The sequence below is a fragment of the Pimephales promelas genome, chromosome 12 (assembly GCF_988280905.1).
Source record: "Pimephales promelas chromosome 12, fPimPro1.hap1.1, whole genome shotgun sequence".
In the NCBI taxonomy this organism is placed as follows: Eukaryota; Metazoa; Chordata; class Actinopteri; order Cypriniformes; family Leuciscidae; genus Pimephales; species Pimephales promelas.
In genome coordinates, this window is record NC_142780.1 from 802106 (window position 1) to 828264 (window position 26159).

The window sequence follows — 26159 nt, forward strand, 5'->3', positions numbered from 1 at the left end:
GAATACACACAGGCTGCGTGGGGACTTTTATTTTGAAGGTCCGCACCGGATGTTTGTCGAAGATGAGCTCTACTGTACCGCTTCCGGTCGACATCTAATGAAGGTATTTTATTATTCTGTTTTCGGGCTGTCATGTATGTTTTTTCGCAATTGTTTCTGAAATCGAGGCAGTTTCGCTATCGTTACCAGATGTAAAGGTGTGTCCCCGGTGCTGTGTTGCCCTGTCGGTGCTAGCGTTATTAACACACGATACTACATCATACTGTCACTCAGCTTCACAACAGGCGAGTAAACATCACAAATATTGTTGATATTGTTTTACAGTGTGTTCTTTTATTTATTAAGTTTTTAGTTATCCATCTGTTTGTCATAAAGTGTTAAATGTTATCAGTAGCCAATGTCAGACTCAGCACAGCTAACGTTAATCTTTTACTTATAAGAGCTGATGTTTATTTCCTCTTATGCAATTTCTTCAGCCATTGCTGAGATGTACACACACACACACACACACACACACACACACACACACACACACACACACACACACACACACACACACACACACACACACACACACACACACACACTTGTAATGTTGTAATGGACAGAAAGCTGACGTTTGATAAATTGCTATCAAACAGAGATAATTATCTAGACAGATTTCACTGAATTGGCGAAATGCTGTTTACAAAATTAAGCAATTCTTATTATTGTCAGTTTAAGTAAAATATTGTCAGAACAAAACAAGTAACAATGCTATTTATTGGGCCAAAAAAAGTCCTCACGTGTAACCTAGAATACTGTCTAACACTTGATGGCTGCTCTGTTAAGTCTTTGTCGTCGATTAGGAATGTGTGTGTGTGTGTGTGTGTGTGTGTGTGTGTAGGGTTAGTGTTATGGTTAGGGTGGGTTAGTGTCTAGTATCTGTACGCATTCATCCATCTTAAAAATATGCCTAAATTACGCCATTTGTTCTCATTGACAAATGCAGAACAGTTAGTTGATGCGTTCATGAGCTCAAGGCTAGATGACTGTAATGCTCTACTGGGTGGTTTGCCCTGCATGCTTAATAAACAATCTCCAGCCAGTCCAAAACGCAGCCGCTCGAGTCCTTACCAGAACCAGGAAGTATGACCATGACCATATTAGTCCTAATATAGATCAGGCTGCCTATTAAACATCATATAAAATTTAAAATATTGCTGATTACTTACAAAGCACTGAATGCTTTAGCTCCAGTACTTAAGCGAGCTCTAAACGCATTATAGTCCTTCACGTCTATTGCGATCTCGGCCAGTTGAACAATTAATGAACAACTTTGACAGCCCTAAAATGTACTTTTATTTAGTTTGCCAGCATATGAAACGGAGTGTTTCAGCACGTCTCAGCGTCCGGGTCTGCTGGATAAGCTGATAAACTTCCTTTGGTCCGTGTGTGTCGCAGCTGAGGAGTGTGTATGTGGCGTCTGGAGAACGAGGACCATGGCGGATGACAAGGATGTGCTCCGGGACGTGTGGTTCGGGAGGATCCCGGCCTGCTTCACTCTCTCTCCGGAGGAAACCACAGAGAGAGAGGCCGAGCCCTACTACGTGAGTGGAGATCTTGTCCAAACACACACACACACACACACACCGGTCCTGGCCACTTGAGGGCGCGTGCACACGACAGGAAGTGCGCAGACTGTCCCGTGTCTTAAAAATCCTTTTAATGCACACTAGACCTACACCATCTCGGTGTTCAAGGCTAAGCGTATCCCATCATGCATTCTGTTCACGAACTGAAATCACGAGATGTCGAGGAAAAAACATTCACTGTAATTTAAATTAATTAGACGCATATAATTTGATGATTATATGTGTGTGTTGTATTTTGTTCAACTGTTTTTATCACTTAATTACGATTTTTAATTTGTGTGTTCTGTTAGTTACACAGCGACTGCTGAACACACATGTAGACGTTTATTTTAAAATGCAAATATAGTTAATAAACACTTGCAGTGTGTGGAGTAATCACAAGTTCTACACACACACACACACATCTTTACGGCTACTTTGACACAGGAAGTACAGGTGAAACTCGACAAATTAGAATATCCTGCAAAATAATTCATCTTAAAAGGTAAAACTAATATATTATATAGACTCATCACATGCAAAGTGAGATATTTCAAGCCTTGTTATAATATTGATGATTATGGCTTACAGATATTAAAACCTCATACTCGAAATGACAATATTGTGAAAAGGTTTTCCGCAAGTGTGTGTATTAGGCTTGTGTGTGTGCTGTGGATCGTGTCACATGACCTGTGTTGTGTCCAATCAGCTGCTGCTCCCGCGGGTCAGTTACCTCCCGCTGGTCACGGATAAAGTCAAGAAGCATTTCCTGAAAGTCATGAAGACGGAAGACGTGGAGGAGATGTGGTTCGAGTACGAGGGGACGCCGCTCAAATGGTGACACACACTTCACGAGCGTTCATGTTGTCAACAATATCTGCATATTCATCACCTCTGTCAACACCACAGGGCAAACTTACTGTACTTTTGACCATAATCACAGTGTTTTCTTATCGGCTGGCATTATAATAATTAATAATAATAATAATGTGTTGTTGTTTTTGTTACTTTATAAGGCACAGATTTATATAGTATTATAATGCCAAGGCAATGAAATATTCACAAGTAGAGTACAGTACATTCACACTACAGTATTAAAAGCTCCACAAATGTGAAGCGAGAGACGCTGAGATTTATATGGACTAAAGGAAGATGAAGTTCTGATGCTTGTAATGTAAATTAGTGAGATCTTTATAACTGTATCGAACAGATATTATATCAATATCCGCTAATAATATGTCTTAGTAAGTCAATCGTTATATCCCTAACTCATCCCTGATCACCAATATTACATATTTAACAAATTTTCCTTGAAAAAATATTCTTCATGTCCTAAAATATCTTGAATGTAACTCGACACCCTCGCCTCATTTAGTATGTGCGGTTCTATGAATATGCAAATGAGCCCCGCCTCCCCTCATCACTCACTGGTTGGCGATCACACGTTGATCTGATTGGTTAAAGGTGGTTTGTGACGTCAGCGATTTCAAAGCGTGTTTTTGAGACTGTCTTTGGTTCACTGCAGTTTTAAGGAGGAAATACTCAGCAATGCTGTCCACTTATCAACGCACACACGGTGTGTGTTATTAATAACACACATAAACAACATTAAACGCTTAATTTTCACCACAGGGGGACTTTAAAACACAGAGATGAACAAAAGCCTATATTTGATAATCATTAATTCTATAACATTAAATCTGTATAATGAGGTAAATCTCAGTTTCTTCAGTCTAGTAAGTGTTCATCTTGAAAATATTACTAACAATAAGAAAGTTATTCTCACGTTTTCTTAATAAAAATCTGTAAAGACCATGAAGGAGGACTCACTGGATATAAGAGTGTAAACCATCAGTCAGGAGATCGAGTGCGACAGGGTTTCATCATGTTTAGAAATGTAAAAATGATTGATTTAAAGGGTTAATAAATAGCAGAATAATAGTATATTGTGTTCATGCAGTTTAGTTAAAGCTTGTTTAACCAGCCTGACCGGTTGTGCTGTTTACCAGCATGTCTTCCTCCGCCGGTCACGGTTCATATCTGCTTTTCAAAAGAGTTATTTATTTTTGCTCATCTCAGATGTGTTGCAGAACAGTAGTTCATCAAATGAGTCCATCAGTTCTAGCTGTAATGTCGGAGTCAGCGCTGCACTTCTGTGTCTCGCCACACGGGGGCGGCAGACAGCAGGAGCCCTGAGGAACACTGGGGCTTTCCTTTCTTTATTGTATACATATCAAAACCATACAACGCATAAACCAACATCTATTCACACACATACCAACCCACAGGACCATTCAACAATAACACATGCACATATACACAAATCTCAGAAATAATAACCATAGAAAAATAATGCAGATCCTCCAGGTTCAAAGTAATTCAGTGTGTTTTTTCCAACATAGATGTTTGATTTTAATTTTTTTGTTTCTGTCTGGCCTGCATATCGCAAAATCTAACATAAACAATTTTACTTTTGCCGATTTGAGATTTTTTTTTTTTAACATCATTCACCACCATTTGCTGGTAATATATGAGATTGAGCAATACAGGACATGAAATATATATATATATATATATATATGAAGAGTTCAGATGCAAAAGTGCCATTTGAAATTTTCTTCTAAAATGATCATTTTTATCAAGCTTATATATTTAAGTTCAGTAATTTCACTTAAATGACAATGAAGATTACCTATTAATTTCCATTTAAGTGAAATTACTGAACTTAAATATATAAGCTTGATAAAAATGATCATTCTAGAAGAAAATTTCAAATGGCACTTAGAGGCTTTTGCATCTGAACTCTTCATATATATATATATATATATACTGTATTTCAGAGGAAAAGCTAAAAAAGTACAATTATTTTTAGCTAAATTAAATGACATTAAATTAAATAAGCGCCTAAATGAATTACTAATGTTCTTTGCAATCAAGATCAACTTTATCTGGACACTACCTTTATTCTAGATCTGCTGTAAAGCCTGAACACTCTCTGTTACTGTAATCTCCTGTTATTACTGTAAATCTGCTGTGAAACTCTAGTGTTAAAGCGCTGTACAGATGAAGGAGACTCGACTCGACTGATGTGATGAAAATGTTCTTCTTTCTTCTTGGAGGAGAGTCTGAGTGTGTAACGGATGTGTGTGTTGGAGTGTGTAACGGATGTGTGTGTTGGAGTGTGTAACGGATGTGTGTGTTGTGTTCAGGCACTACCCCATCGGTGTGCTGTTCGACCTGCACGCGTCCAACACGGCTCTGCCCTGGAGTGTGTCCGTGCACTTCAAGGTGTGTGTGAACGTTTCATGATTTCATTGAGAGGGATGGGCATTTTTCAAAAATAATGTACTAATATTTGTGTATTTAAATGTTGTTTAATGAGAAAGATATTATTTTATTTAAATTGTGTCATCATTTCTGAACAAGCTTACGTTAGGCAATATAAGCAAGCTTACTATATACCTTAAGGTTTTCTTTTAGTTTAAACATTTAACAATGTGTGTAAACAAAAAATATAAAGAACAAAATCACACTCTCCTCGCTCCGCTGTGTGTGTGTGTGTGTGTGTGTGCTGCTGATATTATGATAACTCATTCATTTATTAAAAGTAATTCCATTTTGTAATATAATTTTTATATCAGTAATTCCAAACTTCCAACGTCATGTGATCAGATACCGTCCACTTGTTAAACGCCCCACAGCGCCACCCAGTGCATTTCAGTAGAACTGTGGAAAATTCGAATAGTATTTTATTTGTGGAATAATAATTAGAGATGTGATATTGTTTTATGCCCCAGTGGTGATGTGCTTTCGTCTGCAGAACTTCCCCGAGCGCGACCTGCTTCACTGCACATCCAACTCTGTGATCGAGGCTCACTTCATGTCCTGCATTAAAGAGGCCGACGCTCTCAAACACAAGAGCCAGGTCATCAACGACATGCAGAAGAAGGACCACAAGCAGCTGTGGATGGGGCTGCAGAACGGTACACACACACACACTCTTGACTGTTTTTCTGTACTTCCGTGTGTGTCAGATTGAGCTTGTGTGTACGGCCCTGAGAAGTGAACCCAGAGTCTCCTGGTATAGTCAAGTCATAAACCCAGAGTCTTGATCGCCCCCCGGTGGCCGCTCCTGGTATAGTCATAAACCCAGAGTCTTGATCGCCCCCCGGTGGCCGGTCCTGGTATAGTCATAAACCCAGAGTCTTGATCGCCCCCCGGTGGCCGCTCCTGGTATAGTCATAAACCCAGAGTCTCGATCGCCCCCCGGTGGCCGGTCCTGGTATAGTCATAAACCCAGAGTCTCGATCGCCCCCCGGTGGCCGGTCCTGGTATAGTCATAAACCCAGAGTCTTGATCGCCCCCCGGTGGCCGCTCCTGGTATAGTCATAAACCCAGAGTCTTGATCGCCCCCCGGTGGCCGCTCCTGGTATAGTCATAAACCCAGAGTCTCGATCGCCCCCCGGTGGCCGGTCCTGGTATAGTCATAAACCCCGCCTCCACAAGTTATTCCGCGAGACCAACTAAATAATTAAATTACACTTCACATATCGTTTTTCCAAAGTTTTCCAAGTTTGTTTTTAGTCAGTTATGTGACGTCATGATTGACAGCTGTGGTTCTCTGAGTGAAGTAGCCACTGAAGCAGCAATAGACATTTTCTCGGGATCTTCGGAGGACTGAGGAGAATGGAGCTTTGAATTTAATATATACATTTCTATAATTAATTAATTTAATATTAATAATAATAATAATTAATAAGTGCCGGAGTGTGATGGATTCAGCGAGAGTGAGGGCGGGACCTTGATTTCACAGCTTTACTTAAAGGAGTAGTTCACTTTTGAAAAAACCTTTGCTGATATTTTACTCGCCCCCGTGTCATCCAAGATGTCCACGTCTTTCTCTCTTCAGTCGAAAAGAAATTTAGGTTTTTGTTGAAAACATTCCAGGATTTTTCTCCATATAATGGACTTCAATGGGAACCAGACGGTCCGAGGTCCAAAAGACAGTTAATAACAGTTTCAGATGCAGCTTCAAATGTCTTTAAACGACACCAGACGATGAATAAGGGTCTTATCATGCGAAACGATCGATTATTTCAAAGCTTATTCCAAAAATGTAACTTTTCTAAGGACAAATGCAAGCCTTGCTCTATTCTGTGAGGCGCGTTTGCAACGTCACGTAATACGTAATTACGTTCAAAAGGTCACGGGCGACGTAGCCGGAAGTACAGAATCAGTGTTTACAAGTTGAACGCATAGGTTGAACGTGCAAACTAACTCAAACGCCGTTTACAAAAAAAGGAATTAAAAGGTAAAACAACGATGTCGGACGATTTTGATTCTGTACTTCCGGCTACGTCGCCCGTGACCTTTTGAACGTAATTACGTATTACGTGACGTTGCAAACGCGCCTCACAGAATGGAGAAAGGCTTGCATTTGTCCTTAGAAAAGTTACATTTTTGGAATAAGTTTTGAAATAACCGATCGTTTCGCATGATAAGACCCTTATTCATCGTCTGGTGTCGTTTAAAGACATTTGAAGCTGCATCTGAAACTGTTATTAACTGTCTTTTGGACCTTGAACCATCCGGTTCCCATTGAAGTCCATTATATGGAGAAAAATCCTGGAATGTTTTCATCAAAAACCTAAATTTCTTTTTCGACTGAGGAAAGAAAGACATGGACATCTTGGATGACACGGGGGCGAGGAAAATATCAGTAAAAGTTTTTTGAAAAGTGAACTACTCCTTAAAGGTCTGGAGATGTCAGCGCCATATGGGGACACTGGTGGCGAAGGGGCGGCGTCCATCTTTTCTTTCCAGTCTTTGGTTCAGGCTAGCGTTCTGGTTTCAGTTGTTAATTTAAAGGTGAAAACGTGAAGCTCTGCAGATAAACTGAGAGCTGTGAGTTTCAGAAGCAGAGATGTGTGTGTGTGTGTGTGTGTGTGTGTGTGAGAGAGAGAGAGCAGAGAAAGTAACAATTTCTAAGCAGATGTTGATTTTCACCTGCACATGTGAGAATGCAGCCAGCGTGACTGAACACACACACACACACACACACTCACACACACTTTTGTTTTTCTCTCTTCATCACATCATGATAAGTTCAGCCACAAATGAAAATTCTGACTTTGTCCCAAACGGTCTCCGTCTGGATGGAGAGGCGTCAGGAGGCGGCCCGTTCACCTCCACACTGAGGCTGGGGTTCCCTTTGTGTTGGCCGGACGGACGTTTGTCCAGCACTAAACAAACACCACTCACTGTCAGTCATTAAAGTGATTTGTTTCTTTTATCAGATAAATTCGACCAGTTCTGGGCCATGAACCGTAAACTCATGGAGTATCCCACTGAAGACGGCGGCTTCCGCTATATTCCCTTCAGGATATATCAGGTACTTCTTCGTTTATTCATTTCGTGCAGTCACTGCGACACATGAGCAAACTACTCACTTAAAAATGCTGATTATATTAATAAAACTATATATTTTCAGTTTATTGCAAAACATGCATGCATCTATAGTGCAGAGTGTTGGGAAATTACACAATTACATGCGCAGTGTTTCATGGGATTGGGCGGAGCTAAAGCGCTGTAATTTTCTGAACAGCATCATGGGTAATGTAGTTCTTCACTAGGGCTGGGTGATAAACAATATCAGATTGAGATAAAATAATATATCTCAATATGTCTTTAAATAGTTATTGATAATATTCAGCGTCTGCATCTCAATATATGAGGACATGAACGTTTCTGAGAGTCACTTCACAAACTTTTCACCGATTTATTTGATAAAATACCATCAAATACACACTGAAACTTTAAATTGTGAAAATGTAATTGTGAACCAACAAATGTGCATGTTTGCATTAATTCTAAGGTCTAACAAATATGTGGAAAGCATTTCCTTCCCCTTTAATTGCAAAGTAATATTGTAATAAAATTATCGATATATTTGAATGTTTGAATGTTGGATTTGAATGTTGGATTTGAATATTTGAATGTTGGATTTGAATATTTGAATATTTGAATGTTGGATTTGAATGTTTGAATGTTGGATTTGAATATTTGAATGTTGGATTTGAATATTTGAATGTTGGATTTGAATGTTTGAATGTTGGATTTGAATATTTGAATGTTTGAATGTTGGATTTGAATATGTGAATGTTGGATTTGAATATTTGAATGTTTGAATGTTGGATTTGAATATGTGAATGTTTGAATGTTGGATTTGAACGTTTGAATGTTGGATTTGAATATTTGAATGTTGACGCTCATCTCTTTTCCTTGATATATATACAGTATATATATATATACAGTATATAAATACTGGAATAACTTTTTTTTTTCTCCCTTTTTTTGTTTTTGGCTAGTAGAAGTTCAGAATATTTGAATGTTGGATTTGAATGTTTGAATGTTGGATTTGAATATTTGAATGTTGGATTTGAATATTTGAATGTTGGATTTGAATGTTTGAATGTTGGATTTGAATATTTGAATGTTTGAATGTTGGATTTGAATATGTGAATGTTTGAATGTTGGATTTGAACGTTTGAATGTTGGATTTGAATATTTGAATGTTGACGCTCATCTCTTTTCCTTGATATATATACAGTATATATATATATACAGTATATAAATACTGGAATAACTTTTTTTTTTCTCCCTTTTTTTGTTTTTGGCTAGTAGAAGTTCAGAATGGCCGGTAACTTAGAAACTTGTTTTTCACTCATCGGCCAATTTGGCTAATACATTTTTATTTTGACCCTGACCCTGGCTCTGATCATTCCTGAAAGATCCTATAATAGTGATCCTGATATGCAGTGTGAGACCCGAGCGCGTCTCCGTCCTGCGCTCAGAGAAAGGCTTGTGACGGTTCATGTGTTGCTCTTCCAGGTCGAGTGTCAGGGGAGTTGAAAAGAAAGTGTCGGCACCCAGAGTATCACACTTCTCATCAGCATCAGGAGCCTTTCGGATAATGCCGCGCTCAATAATTAATCCCGCCGTTTAAAAATGCATGGAAGTAGCTGTCACTTCTCGCACTCTCTCTCTCAGATGATCTCGGTGAGTCAGTTTTTCTGGAAACCCGATCGAGAGCGGATCATCCTGAGACACCTTCTCTTCCGAGACCCGCGGGTGTCGTGTCACCGCAGCTTTTCACGGCACCAACATCGAGTCCTATTGTTTGTCCAGCTCTTACAGAATGACACCCTCGGTCACTGACCACATGCGAGACGTGTGTGAAAGCTGGATCCCGTCCGGCATTCGACACCTCCAGGCCGAAGGAGAGCCTGTGCCGTGACTGCCGGCTGTTAACACACTCAATATCTCGTTCCGCTGTTCACAGATCACACACACACTACTGTGGGTTCAACACAGCCGCTCACTGACAACATATTAACACATCAGTTATGGCGTTAGCCCTCAATATTGACACAACGATGACGACTCTATTTTAGAGATGGTTTCTATTTCTGCGACGTCGCGGCTGAAACTACAACATGCGATGATGAACACTGATTACGTGCTTTATTTAATGTTAAAAGCATCTAATGTGAGTTTGTTGTGCGTTACACATTAATATTGTTACTCTGTAAAAATAAGTAATTGTGTGACTTTTTATGGAAATTGATGTTACATCACTATTGTTACTTTTTCTTACCTGTGCACCCAGCAGTAGCTAAGTCACACAATTACTTAGTTTTTAACACAATTACAATTACTTATTTATATTAACACAATCACAATTACTTATTTTTTTAGGAAGTAACACAATAATGTAATGCACAACAAACTAATATATATATATTTATATATATATTAATAACAATGTAAATGCTCTTAAATAAATAAGCCTCAGGCTGAAGGAAATGTAGATTAGTCGAAAAAAGTAGGATCGTCATTAACATGTATTTAGACAACAGAACATTTCTTTTAAAACCCCCCTGTAGTCAATAGTTTTATCCCTTAAAACTCATCTTTGATCACCAAAATTACAATATCTTGAATGTAACTCGCCTCATTTAGTATGTGCGGTTCTATGAATATGCAAATGAGCCCCGCCTCCACTCAGAGACCCACTGGTTGGCGATCACACGTTGATCTGATTGGTTAAAGGTGGTTTGTGACGTCAGCGATTTCAAAGTGTGTTTTTGGTTCACTGCAGTTTTAAGGAGGAAATACTCAGCAATGCTGTCCACTTATCAACTTACACATGGTGTAAAAACACCACGTACACACATAAACAACATTAAACGCTGGATTTACCTCAAAATTGACTTGAAAACCATAAATGTTCACTTTCTAATAAAAGGGCTGTTGGGTAATTTTGCAGAACTTCTGTTAAACAGTCTCGTATATCAGTATCTTTAATAGCTACGAACATATGCCATATTTTCAGTTTACATGCATAGTTTTGGGATTTTGTGTAGAAATGACATCTTCAATGTCACAATTCAGATTCAGCTTTTGAGAACGTTACACTGTGATTGCACTGTCATTATTTATTTTAACCCTTATTTAACCAAGCAAAGTTCTTATATTCTTTCAACTTTAAAATGGACATTCAAACAAACATACATTACAATACTCACACATATTTACACATAATTTCAAACATTTAAACACTAACAGTGTTGCTCTCTGTCCCGCTGTAGACGACGAGTGACCGGCCGTTCATCCAGAAGCTGTTCCGGCCCGTGTCTGCCGAGGGACACGCTCTCACACTGGGAGACCTCCTGAAGGAGCTGTTTCCCACCAGCATATGTGCGGAAGGTGAGCCGTGTTCACAGTTAAAGAGGACAAATCATGAACATCTGAGTTTGTACCTGTATGAAAGTGCTATAATCAAGTCCGACACAGAACACGTGAAAACACGTGAAACCCAGTAACTCTGTTCTGGTGAGCAAGGCCGTAACCAGGGTCTGAAAATTAGTGCGGTCCGGGGTGTTGTGGAAAGAATTGTGCTATAGGCCTAATAATGATTAGGTCCCTTTTTAAAGGTTTTTGCCATATATTTATATATATATATATATACACGGGTTAATTTTTTTTAATTATGTGTGGTGCAGTCTCTCAAGGGGGGTCCGGGGGTATGCATACCCCCGTAATTTTATTTTGAAAAATAAACCATTAAATGGTACTTTCTGGAGAGTTTCGTGCAAAGAAATAGGCTATAGAATAAAAGTAGGTCTAGCAAGGTCTTATATTTGTGTAATTCACACTGATCAAACACAAATATAGGCTACTGGCTGAATAGATTGCTAGTTAAGATGCACTGCTTTAATTATTGTAGTGAAACACTAAAATAACACAATACCACATAAACAAACCTATTTATGATGACTTTGTGAAACAGCATGAGCCGTCTTCCAGCTGACCAATAAGGTTATTTGGCAAATTTCATTCTGTAACATACAGATCTGTATAATGCTATTGTTTTTGATAGTGTTATAGCCCACATTTCTTACAGATAATCACGATGATCATTGCGTTTGTCTTACCGAATGTGGTAGCTTTCTGCAATTGCACTTTGTCTATAAGCTTTTTATTTATTTATTTATTTTTTAACGCCGACAGTATTGCTACTAAAACAAGCAAAACTAAATAATTATAATAATAATAATGCGAAATTAGTTCAAAGCTTGTGTTTTGGAACCCTAACATGCAACTTTCCACTTTAATAAATCAGAAAAACAGGTCCAGGAGATTACTGCAACTTTCCATTTGGTGGATCTGGCAACACTCGCGCCCTCATTCACAACGCGCTCTCGAGCCCCGTTCACTGCGCTAGCTTCTCGCAGCAACATGAATTGCGAACACGGCTAATTAATCATTCACAGAGCATGACATTTTATTTTTGAATGTAAAAAAATGACCGAGACCTCTGTGACCTCATAGCTGGCTACGGCCCAGCCTTTCTCTGAGAGCATAACAAACAATAAGCAGATCAGATTTCGCTGAAGAGGATCTTATTATAATATTAGCGGCCCTCACGTTCTGGATCCGTGAGATTGGCTTGTGTTGTTCTTGCCGCAGTCTTGTGTTAAGGCTCCGCCTTCTTCTGAATGGAGCTCATTTGCATTTAAAGTGACACACACACAAAAACGCTGTGTTTTTGCTCGCACACAAAAAGGGGAAACTTTGAGAAGCTATAATAAACGATCTGGTGTTTTGAGCTGAAATTTCACACACACATTCTGTGGAAACTATGTATTATAACGCGTAATATGTCCCCTTTAATCTCTCACGGGAGGTCGTAATCAAAGATTAGTGGAGGAGACATTAGAGGAAAACATCTGGAGATAGATGGAGGAGATGAGGGTTGCATGAATGAAATCCACAGCCAAAACAGAGGCGGCGGTGTGTGTTTCTGCTGATGGGAAGTAGATAAGCAGACAATAGCAGTGAGGAACCCAGCACATCTGTGTCTATTCACGACCTGATGCTGTGTCTGAAGAGAAAGTGGCAGTCTGTGTTGTGTTATTGCTCTCCCTCTTCCAGATATGTGGGATCTGCTCCGATAACAGCTCAGGGAAACACTTCTCGACTCGCTCAACCTGGGAAAGGCCTCTTCTGTCACAGGATAGGCTTGAGGATTCTTTGACTTTGATTTCGCTTATCTATTCCTGCGTGTGCATTTGAAGGAGTCGCTCACTTCAGAATTAAAACTACTCTCCTCCTCCACGTCATCCAAGATGTTCATGCCTTTATTTCTTCAGTGGAACAGAAATGAAGGTTTTTGAGGAACACACTCCAGGATGTTTCTCCATATAGTGACTTCAATGGGGTCCAACGGGTCGAAGGTCAGATGTGAGTTTCAGTGCAGCTTCAAAGTCTCGACACGATCCAGCTGAGGAATAAGAGTCTGATCTAGACAAACCGGCGCACATTTACAACAAAACACACATTTATATACTTTTTATACACGGATTACGCAATCAGGATGAAAGTGGTCAAGCGTTGTGGTTCAGAAATGTAACGTATTCTCATTTTCTACTCCAACTTCAAAATCGACTAACCTTTTATTTATTTATTTTATTGTAAATGGCATTTGACTCAGTCTTTGCACGTTCGCTCTGTAAACACTGGGTCTGTTCTTACGCCTACGTCCCGCTTGACCTTTCACCCTGATCTCGTAATGTGTGTCGCATCACAGCGAGAGCAAGACCAGCATTAGTGGTTATAAAGTATATAAATGTGTGTTTTGTTGTAAATGTCGATGGTTTGTCTAGATCAGACTCTTATTCCTCGGCTGGATCGTGTCGAGACTTTGAAGCTGAAACTGAAACTCACATCTGACCTTCGACCCGTTGGACCCCATTAAAGACACTATATGGAGGAAACCCTGGAGGAGGAGAGTAAACTATCAGGAAATTTCAATTCTTAAAGAATTAGTTCACTTTTGAAAACTTTTGCTGATATTTTACTCGCCCCCGTGTCATCCAAGATGTCCATGTCTTTCTTTCCTCAGTCGAAAAGAAATTTAGGTTTTTGATGAAAACATTCCAGGATTTTTCTCCATATAATGGACTTCAATGGGAACCGGATGGTTCAAGGTCCAAAAGACAGTTAATAACAGTTTCAGATGCAGCTTCAAATGTCTTTAAACGACACCAGATGATGAATAAGGGTCTTATCATGCGAAACGATCGATTATTTAAAAACTTATTCCAAAAATGTAACTTTTCTAAGGACAAATGCTAGCCTTGCTCTATTCTGTGAGGCGCGTTTGTAACGTCACGTAATACGTAATTACGTTCAAAAGGTCACGGGCGACGTAGCCGGAAGTACAGAGTCAAAATCGTCCGACATCGTTGTTTTACCTTTTAATTCCTTTTTTGTAAACGGCGTTTGAGTTAGTTTGCACGTTCAACCTATGCGTTCAACTTGTAAACACTGATTCTGTACTTCCGGCTACGTCGCCCGTGACCTTTTGAACGTCATTACGTATTACGTGACGTTACAAACGCGCCTCACAGAATGGAGAAAGGCTAGCATTTGTCCTTAGAAAAGTTACATTTTTGGAATAAGCTTTGAAATAAGCGATCGTTTCGCATGATAAGACCCTTATTCATCGTCTGGTGTCGTTTAAAGACATTTGAAGCTGCATCTGAAACTGTTATTAACTCTCTTTTGGACCTTGAACCATCCGGTTCCCATTGAAGTCCATTATATGGAGAAAAATCCTGGAATGTTTTCAACAAAAACCTTAATTTCTTTTCGACTGAGGAAAGAAAGACATGGACATCTTGGATGACACGGGGGTGAGTAAAATATCAGCAAAAGTTTTTTCAAAAGTGAACTAATCCTTTAAGTTTTTTTTTTTTTACATTTTACTATATTTGACTTCAATTTCGTAGTAAACCTGAAAAGCTAAAACACTTTATTTAATTTGGTTCATTTGTGCTGATTTCTTTATTTGTTCGTATGTTATTATTACTGACAGTGTCGTTATGGTAAATAATGTTTGAAATGTACATTAGTTAGTCTAACCGTTTTGCTGTTGTGCTTTTGTTAAACCCATAGGCACACGTGTTGAGTTTTGTTCTTGGTATTCAGATATTTTGGACATTTTTTTCTACCTTATTGGAGTCAAAACTGGGAATCACTAAAATTCAAAGGATTCTCAACCGTATTTGAGATGGTCTCAGTTCATTGATTAATCATCCATCAACACACACACCTGTTGTGACTTTGGACGTCTTGTTTTATCAGCAGTTTGTGTGTGTTTTGGTCCTGTGATGTTTGCAGTGGAATGGGGATTCCCACTAATAGAGACGAACAGGATTTGCAGTCAGACCGAGCTGTAATGTACGCCCAGTGGAATGGAATCGGTTGATAGATTTGATCCATTTTGGGGGTATAAATGTAGACATGCTCAAATGTTTCGGCCTCTCCTACGCTTTTCACAACAAGATAACAAATTTATATAAATCGAAACGAAACAAATCTAAAATTTCCCTTTGTTCTGCTTAGAAGTTGGTCAGAAGAGTGAGGCTTTATAGTGAATGAGAGAGTGTGTGGTGGTATTGCTTCAAATAAATGAATTGCACAGAAAACCCCCGCCCATCATCCCTTCATATCCACCCACGGGTTCAGAACGCTCCAGCTGGGCCGCCCACCTCCATCACACGCTCTCACACACTCACACACACTCTTACCTTTATACTGTGGTTGAAACGGGGTTAGTGACTCAAATGAGCTGAACTCTAGATTTTGAAGTTAGAAATCAGAGGGCTTTTAATAAGAAGACTCAATGTTTGATATGTGAGATGTCATAGTTTACACCATGTGCTAATGGATCTTTATCTTTTTTTTTGTTTGAAATGTACATTCAGACGCCTTCAGCATTTCTCGCATTATCTGAGTTTATTGGCTCTAGTTTATAAACATGAGCAGAACTCAGGTCTCAGATCAGTGGATATTTGACTGGTTTTGTCCTTCTGTTGGACTCTCACACATGAATTATGTTGAATATCTGTTCAATTGAACTACACAATTAGATAATACCAGTTTAGCTCAACCAGTGACGAAGCAATGCTTCATGTTGTTCAGTGTGTGTGTAATTACAGAAAACACACTTCAGCAAAACACGAGTCCGAATCATTTCTGGCCCCAGATGTGTCACAGGTAGTCTCTGTATGAAGAGTTATTGGCTGTAATATGTCTTTATTTTGCTCTCCTCACTCACAGAACTGAACTATAATGTCCTGATCACACTAGTGGAACAATATTAAAAATCATATCTGTGTCTGAACATTTTTTTATTTGCCTGTACATGAATCTATAAGGCATACACCTTCAGGTCTTGTTTTGAATTATTTCTATTAAAGTTTTGATCTGAAGGGTTAGTTACATTCTGTCATCATCTCGCCTCTATCGTTCCAAACCCTTCAAACTATCATTCATTTTCATAACACAAATTAAGATATTTTTAATCCGCTTTAAACCGTGTGTGCGTTGATAAGTGGACAGCATTGCTGAGTATTTCCTCCTTAAAACTGCAGTGAACCTCAAAAACACGCTTTGAAATCGCTGACGTCACAAACCACCTTTAACCAATCAGATCAACGTGTGATCGTCAACCAGTGAGTGAGTGAGTGGAGGCGGGGCTCATTTGCATATTCATAGAACCGCGCATACTAAATGAGGCGAGGTTGTAGAGATAATTTTATGGCATTAAGACAAGGAAAAAACGTTTAAATATATAATTTTGGTTGACTTCAGGGAGGCTTGAACCGTTCAACATGACAGATGTGTGTGTGTTAAATGTTGACAGGACGATGTGAGGAATATCTGTGAAGCTCTCATTGGCTGCTTGTCATGCGTGTTTCTCTGACCCATGTGATCGTCTTGACCCCGCCCTTCTTCTGACCCGATTATTGGTTTATTTGCCACACCTGTCGTCTATTCCCTTCTCTGTTTATTCTCCCTTGCTGTGTCCGAAATCTCCACTCAAACCCCTACTCCCTATCCCCTATATATGGGGTAGAGAGCAGAGCACTATATAGTGAGCTCAGCAGCAGAATAGAAACACCACTTTCAGACACTACTCGATCGTGTCTCGGCGCCGTTGATTACATCATCTGTCAGCTGGTGCCGAGCCGGCTCTGGCTAAATAGATAAATACATTACATTATATTGAGCTTATTTCTCTAAAATTTCAAAACTAAAAGTGATTTCTGGCCGTTTCTGTTCTAATGCGCTACTCCACACATGATTATAACTTATTTTTAAGATGGTATGTAGGGCTTCGGTCATTGACCATCGGTTGTACACTACTTTTCAAAATGCATTCTGGGATACATTGAGTGGACTATATAGGGTATAATAATCATCACTATACATTCGGACAGCACTACAAAATGGCGAGCTCACTATATAGTCCACTATATAGTGAGTAAAGGGTGATTTCGGACAGCACATGTGTTCCTGTCCGGCTGTCGGCCATTTAATAAAGCCGTTTCCACACCTGACTCTGAGAACTGTGGGATTTGGCTGGTTCTGGTTCTGGTTCTGGTTCCGACTACTGAAGTTTACGGTACGATGCCGAGGTCATCCCGTCACGCATAGTGTATTAATAACCCCGGCGCGCAGAGGGCCATGCCAGGGCTTCCCCGTGGGCGTTCCTCATAACTGATGAACTCGCGAGTTGTGAAAATAAAAGCAAGTTGTGTTGGTTTACTATAATTATGAGTTTATGTGTTTGAATTCCCCTCGCATCATTCTGAGAGTGAGAGTGGGGACGCTCCCACCTCACACACACACTCCACGGGGGCGCACACACACTTTAGCTGTTTAAGTCCACTTAAAAGAAATGATTTACTGGGACATAAAGCTATAGATGCAGCACATGACATCAGCATGGCCCAGCGGCACACAGCAGATCTGCAGCGTATGGACACACACCGCCTCCGCCACACACACACTGCCTATCCGCGCACACTGCCTCGCTAGCCGGCTAACACTGTTTTTGGGAATCCCAAGTTGTTGAAGTCCCCTTACAATCTGGTAACCTGATTCTGAGATGATGTTTCGTTGATGTTTAATAATCTCAGTCAGAAAGGCTTCTTCCACAGCAGTCAAAGAGACATGCACACCGCACCCGTCTCCTCGTTAACCACACACACACACTTCTGAAACATGGATGATTTACACAAGTTATATATATATAAACACTGTTATTCACTAGCATTCTTCATGGAAACTCATGTCATCATCATCATCAATTATATTATTTTTTAACCACCTCCACTAATACATCTACAGTATTATTCTAACTTTATTTTAGTTTTATTATTGCAGTGTTTATACTTTTATTTGTGTATTTTTTTGTTTTCATGTTAATTTTAGTTAAAATTATGTGATTTTGTCATTTTATTAGTTTTATTGAAAAAAATATTGCTATTTAGGGTTAATTCATTTTTATTTCTATTTATTTCCAGTTAATAATTTTAGTATTTGAACTTTTTGTAAAGGTCACATTTTTAAGTTCTTCAACTGATGTGTATATTTTATTTTATTTCAGCTTAATTTTAATGAACTGAGATGTTTTATTAGTTTTAGTTAACGATATAATAACCTTGATATACAAGTAGTTACTTCAATTAGCTCATTGTTTCTGACTTTTTTAATGAATATATTTGTATATAACTGTGATTAGTTTATGTACACTTCTGAAATACACGGGCCATTGACGAATAAGGTTTTTAAAAGTGTAAAAAAAAAGATTGAATTAATTTTGAATTAATAAAAGTGTTACCAATGAGATTATGTGTTTTTTCCAACCACACTTAACACTGCTTATGTCATTTTTACAAGATGGACAAAATCTGTCACCAAAAAAGTTTAACCAGTTTAACCATGAATATTCCTGAAATTATTCATTTGGAAATAAGTACCTCAGACAGTTCCTCTGAACTAATGTGGACTCGTGCATTTTCTGTAAAGCAGCTTTGAAACGATGTGTATTGTGACACAAATAAATGTGAATTGAATTGTTTTAGCACACACATATCAATAGGTGATATTGAAGAAGACGACGGTGGAGTTAGCCATTAGAGATGCATGAAAGCTGAAGAGTAAACGCGTGTGTGCTTGTTGCGTAGCCGTAGCTGTAGTTGTGTTGTTGACCCCTGACAGCGATGATGCATGACTGTAGCTCAGGGTAATTGATCTGACTGAGGGAAAGCTGAGGCCGTGCCTTTTTGACCACTCTTTAATAAACAAAAGAGTGCATTATGAGGAGCAGTTCCTTCCTGCGCTCGTTATCAGTGTCCTGAACCTCTCAGCCCTGAGCTACAGCTCACACACACTGATAGATGAGCAGGCCTGACCTGATGAAGAGTGTGTGTGTGTGTGTGTGTGTGTGCTGATCAGGACTCATCGAAGGGATGCGTTTATCTGGAGGGTTTAAAGGGATAGTTCACCCAAAAATGAGAATTAGCCCATGATTTACTCTCCCTCAACTCACCCTAGTGTGTGTGTGACACTCTTCTCTCAGACGAAGACAATCAGTTATATTAAAACATTCACTGGCTCTTCCAAACTTTATAATGGCAGTGAATGGAGGTTTCCAGAAAAGTGCATCTGTCCATCATGAAACTAATGCACTTTTATGATGGACAGATGCACTTTTATGATGGACAGATTCACTTTTATGATCGACAGATGCACTTTTATGATGGACAGATGCACTTTTATGATGGATAGATGCACTTTTATGATGGACAGATGCACTTTTATGATGATAGATGCACTTTTATGATGGACAGATGCACTTTTATGATGGACAGATGCACTTTTATGATGGACAGATTCACTTTTATGATGGATAGATGCACTTTTATGATGGACAGATGCACTTTTATGATGGACAGATTCACTTTTATGATGGACAGATGCACTTTTATGATGGAAAGATGCACTTTTATGATGGATAGATGCACTTTTATGATGATAGATGCACTTTTATGATGGACAGATGCACTTTTATGATGGACAGATGCACTTTTATGATGGACAGATTCACTTTTATGATGGACAGATGCACTTTTATGATGGACAGATGCACTTTTATCTTGGACAGATTCACTTTTATGATGGACAGATGCACTTTTATGATGATAAATGCACTTTTATGATGGACAGATGCACTTTTATGATGATAGATGCACTTTTATGATGGACAGATGCACTTTTATGATGGACAGATTCACTTTTATGATGATAGATGCACTTTTATGATGGACAGATGCGCTTTTATGATGGACAGATGCACTTTTATGATGGACAGATGCACTTTTATGATGGACAGATGCACTTTTATGATGGACAGATTCACTTTTATGATGGACAGATGCACTTTTATGATGGAAAGATGCACTTTTATGATGGATAGATGCACTTTTATGATGATAGATGCACTTTTATGATGGACAGATGCACTTTTATGATGGACAGATGCACTTTTATGATGGACAGATGCACTTTTATGATGGACAGATTCACTTTTATGATGGATAGATGCACTTTTATGATGGACAGATGCACTTTTATCTTGGACAGATTCACTTTTATGATGGACAGATGCACTTTTATGATGATAAATGCACTTTTATGATGGACAGATTCACTTTTATGATGGATAGATGCACTTTTATGATGGACAGATGCACTTTTATGATGACAGATGCACTTTTATGATGGACAGATGCACTTTTATGATGGACAGATGCACTTTTATGATGATAGATGCACTTTTATGATGGACAGATGCACTTTTATGATGGATAGATGCACTTTTATGATGGACAGATGCACTTTTATGATGGACAGATGCACTTTTATGATGGACAGATGTGCTTTTATGATGATAGATGCACTTTTATGATGGACAGATGCACTTTTATGATGGACAGATGCACTTTTATGATGGACAGATGCTCTTTTATGATGATAGATGCACTTTTGTGATGGACAGATGTGCTTTTATGATGATAGATGCACTTTTATGATGGACAGATGCACTTTTATGATGGACAGATGCACTTTTATGATGATAGATGCACTTTTATGATGGACAGATGCACTTTTATGATGATAGATGCACTTTTATGATGGACAGATTCACTTTTATGATGATAGATGCACTTTTATGATGATAGATGCACTTTTATGATGGACAGATTCACTTTTATGATGGACAGATTCACTTTTATGATGGACAGATGCACTTTTATGATGATAGATGCACTTTTATAATGGACAGATGTACTTTTATGATGGACCGATGCACTTTTATGATGGACAGATGCACTTTTATGATGGATAGATGCACTTTTATGATGGATAGATGCACTTTTATGATGGATAGATGCACTTTTATGATGGATAGATGCACTTTTATGATGATAGATGCACTTTTATGAAGGACAGATTCACTTTTATGATGGACAGATGCACTTTTATGATGATAGAAGCACTTTTATGATGGACAGATTCACTTTTATGATGGACCGATGCACTTTTATGATGGACAGATGCACTTTTATGATGGATAGATGCACTTTTATGATGGACAGATGCACTTTTATGATGGATAGATGCACTTTTATGATGGACAGATGCACTTTTATGGTGGACAGATGCACTTTTATGATGATAGATGCACTTTTATGATGATAGATGCACTTTTATGATGGATAGATGCACTTTTATGATGGATAGATACACTTATCATGGACAGATGCACTTTTATGACAAACAGATGCACTTTTATGGTGGACAGATGCACGTTTATGATGATAGATGCACTTTTATGATGGATAGATGCACTTTTATGATGGACAGATGCACTTTTATGATGGACAGATGCACTTTTATGATGGATAGATGCACTTTTATGATGGACAGATGCACTTTTATGATGGACAGATGCACTTTTATGATGGACAGATGCACTTTTATGATGGATAGATGCACTTTTATGATGGACAGATGCACTTTTATGATGATAGATGCACTTTTATGATGGACAGATGCACTTTTATGATGGACAGATTCACTTTTATGATGGATAGATGCACTTTTATGATGGACAGATGCACTTTTATGATGGACAGATTCACTTTTATGATGGATAGATGCACTTTTATGATGGACAGATGCACTTTTATGATGGACAGATGCACTTTTATGATGGACAGATGCACTTTTATGATGGACAGATGCACTTTTATGATGGATAGATGCACTTTTATGATGATAGATGCACTTTTATGATGGACAGATGCACTTTTATGATGGACAGATGCACTTTTATGATGGATAGATGCACTTTTATGATGGACAGATGCACTTTTATGATGGACAGATGCACTTTTATGATGGACAGATGCACTTTTATGATGGACAGGTGCACTTTTATGATGGACAGGTGCACTTTTATGATGGATAGATGCACTTTTATGATGGACAGATGCACTTTTATGATATATTCCATGCCATTATAAAGCTCAGAAGCATCAGCGTGTTGATTAATAGCTCTGATTGTGTTGGTCTGAGAGAAGAGTGTCACACACACCTATGATGGCTTGAGGGAGAGTAAATCATGGGCTAATTCTCATATTTGGGTGAACTATCCCTTTAAGGGCCGAACCGCTATGGTCTGCAGGGGTCATCAGGTCATGATGTAGTTGTGTAGTGTTGAAGGTCATGCTGATGTCTGAACCATCACTTGCTGTCAAACTCAAACTGCATTAGCCGTTTAACCTCAGGGGTCAGCAGGCTAATGTTATAATGTCATCGCCTCCAGCGCTTCCTTCAGTTTTACACTCATATGCAGTCAGTGTGTAAACTGCTGCGGTTTAATACGAGCTGTGTACGGAGTTTCCACATTTCATAATGCCGGAAAGGATTAGGATGGAATAATGTGAGTTCAGTTCTTCAGGATCAGCATGTCAGCAGATGTACAGTTACAGTAGTGATGCTCAACTCAATTGTGTTCATTTACACACTCGTCTACAGCACTAAAGTAGGCTGATTTGGGACCAGCATTTGATCATGTTCTTGAATGTCATTGAGCTGTATTAATGTTTAACAATGATATCTCTAAAAGTTGTTTTCTAGAAATAAAAACAGTTCACGACACCAACACAGGCCAGTGCTTCAGTTTCCCAAAACCCACCGACATCACTTCTTGTTAGTATGACGTGCTTCCCATGATGCTTAACTGTGTCCTCCTGCTGTTCGCAGACGAGCCGAAGAGGTTCCAGGTGATGGTTCACGGGATCGAGCCGCTCCTGGAGACGCCGGTGCAGTGGCTGAGCGAACACCTGAGCCATCCGGACAACTTCCTGCACATCAGCGTCATCCCGGCGCCCAGCGACTGACACACACACACACACACACACTCCTGATCTCTCATCGAGAAGCCTTACTGAGAGACGATGCTCATCCCACATTAACTCTCTCGAATCCCTCTAACACACGCTTACACTCGCTCATCTGTGATTGGTGTTCAGCGGCGGGACGAGAACAGAACAGGAGACTTCAGATAAACGTGACGGGGAGATGTGTGTGTGTTTCAGTTACTGTAGCTCTCGCTCACACACTTTCCTTTAATTATCTGGGAAAGGGTTTTCCTTCGTTTAGAGACTAATATTGTAAATCAGAACAAGCACATCCACATATCACAGAGTTTCTGAGGTACAGTAATTCATTTCTCTTCTTCTCTGAGCGTTCATTTACCCCCTGCCTGTGTGTGTGTGTGTGTGTGTGTGTGTGTGTGTGGGACTGTAGACGACACACAGCTGACTCTCATTATTGGTGTGTAGGAATCGGTGAGTGTTTTCCCCGGAGCGACACACACACACACACACGCCGCAGAGCTTACGCCATTTCTCGGCAGACTCTTCTACACACAGAGGCGTTTGTGTACACACTCTCAGATGTTTAGATCATTCCTCGTATAATCACTGAAATGAAGATGTCTCTAATAACACGCTTCAGTCACAACAGTTCAAATGTGCCGGATTGATTTCTGTCTTTGCTAGATTCATTTAAAATGCAATTAATTAAAATGCAACTATTTTATAACTATGAAGTGTTTCTGTGTTTATTAATCATAAACTCTATTCACACACTGAGACTCGCATGAGATATGAAGCACAACATCCATGATGAACGTTTCAGAAATCATCTTCACATGATCTCAGTGTGTGTGACAGTCAAACCAACAAATAATAATAGAAAAAATTCAAAACAAGACCTGATATAGATTCATGTACAGGCAAATAAAACATGATTCAGACATGCATTGCTTGGTCACTGGTTGAGCTAAACTGGTATTATCTAATTGTGTAGTTCAATTGAACAGATATTCAACATAATTCATGTGTGAGAGTCCAACAGAAGGACAAAACCAGTCAAATATCCACTGATCTGAGACCTGAGTTCTGCTCATGTTTATAAACTAGAGCCAATAAACTCAGATAATGTGAGAAATGTTGATGTCTGGGTAACTTTAGGTTTGACTGCATGTTAAAATTCACCAAATGAGTGTTATTGGTCTTGTGAACAATTCATCCATGCTTGTCTCCTTTAAAAAAGAAGGCTTTTAATTTGTTAAAATATCATAATTCGAATCTTGTGGTGAAATGACGGCCTCAAATGATCGACAGCAAACTCTCCTTCAGATCAGCCTCCGTCTCGTACACTGTGTCCTGTTCAATCATGGCTCACTCAGACGTGTGTGTTACAATACACAACAAAACATCATTTCTACTTCAGTTTCATCACAACCTTCATTAACTCTACAGTAATTTTCTGTTTTCATCAACCCTTTTTAAAAGAAACTTGTCTTTTCATACTGTGAAGAATATTTAAAAAAATCTATAGAACATTTATTTCACTATAAAGAACGTTTTTGTGCAATGGAAAGATTTCATAGATGTTAAAGACGTTCATTGGTTCCCATAAAGAAACTTTATTTTTAATACCACACCCATATTTCATATTTAGATTGATAATGTTTTTTTATTTAATATTTTGTATTTTTCGGGAATTTTATGGAACTCAATAATTTTTTTCGCTGTATTTATAATCCATTTATTCTCTTTTTCAGCATAGACCTTAACATTTAATTCCCAGCTTAAACTGGTGAATCTCGAACGCTTTAAAGCACAGACTGGAGTTTGATCTCTTCTTTAAAAAAGCGAAAAAAAAAACGTAATTTTAAAAAACTTTTAATTTTTTTTTTTACAGAATTTTAAGTTTGTTATGAAAAATGTGAAAATTACTGTTTTCAATTTTTACATGAAATATATTTTCAAAAAAAAAATGTTTTAATCTAAAACTGTGAGAAAATCATAAATGTAAAGAAGTGTGTGTGAGCTGATCTCAGTAAATGAGTGTGTGTTCGGTTGCAGTACCGAATGCTTCCACTAGAGGAAACTCGTCTTTGAATTTTTGACCATGAAACAGAAAAAGTGTGACTATTTTTTTTTTTCAGGACGATTTGGACGTGTGCATGTGTGTGTGTATGTGAGAGTGGTCTTCGTACAGGAAGACGGGTGGGAGGCGTAGAGAACATCAAAGTGAAGCCCCGTTCTCTTCATGTGTTCATTAAATAAAGAGCTGTCCGAGACTCACTGATTCCTGTAAACCCGTCACTTAAAGATCACAGGAGCCACTCCACTCCTCTGTCATTCTCCTCAGACATTAGTTCTGTCGTAAGAGCAGTAAAAACGGCTTTTCTTCAGCTATGTCCTGCATCTCGCGGTTTCCTCCATGGGAAGTTGCTCGAGTCCGGACTCTCTTTGAAGTGCAGTTAATGAGGTTCATGTCTCTCGTACGGGTCTGGATGCACATTACTCTCGTGTCCTGCACTCCCTGCGCCGGCTGATTGGGATATAACAGTAAAACTCAAGGCCATAACTCTGTTGAGTTATACGAGGTGTCCGAAGACAACTTTCCCTCTGTCGGGTGGGAACACCTGGAGCTGAGAGGAGAGGAGGATCCCGAGGAACACACACTACTCTCTCTTCTCAT

At 38.9% G+C, this 26159-nt stretch overlaps 1 protein-coding gene across 2 annotated transcripts; it reads left to right on the top strand.

Annotated features, from left to right (window-relative positions):
- atg5 (ATG5 autophagy related 5 homolog (S. cerevisiae)) lies at positions 1 to 24209 on the top strand. 2 transcript variants are annotated; one of them, XM_089118217.1, is made up of 9 exons: positions 1 to 103; positions 190 to 284; positions 1444 to 1589; positions 2323 to 2450; positions 4823 to 4901; positions 5434 to 5596; positions 7910 to 8004; positions 11264 to 11381; positions 23364 to 24209. In XM_089118217.1, the coding sequence occupies exons 3-9, from the start codon at positions 1482 to 1484 to the stop codon at positions 23498 to 23500; spliced, it is 828 nt and encodes a 275-aa protein (XP_088974343.1). In that variant the 5' UTR covers positions 1 to 103; positions 190 to 284; positions 1444 to 1481; the 3' UTR covers positions 23501 to 24209. The 2 variants fall into 2 exon arrangements, with proteins under 2 accessions (XP_088974343.1, XP_088974344.1); XM_089118218.1 differs by lacking the exon at positions 190 to 284 and having other exon boundaries at positions 3 to 103.
- The last annotated feature ends 1950 nt before the right edge of the window (positions 24210 to 26159 follow it).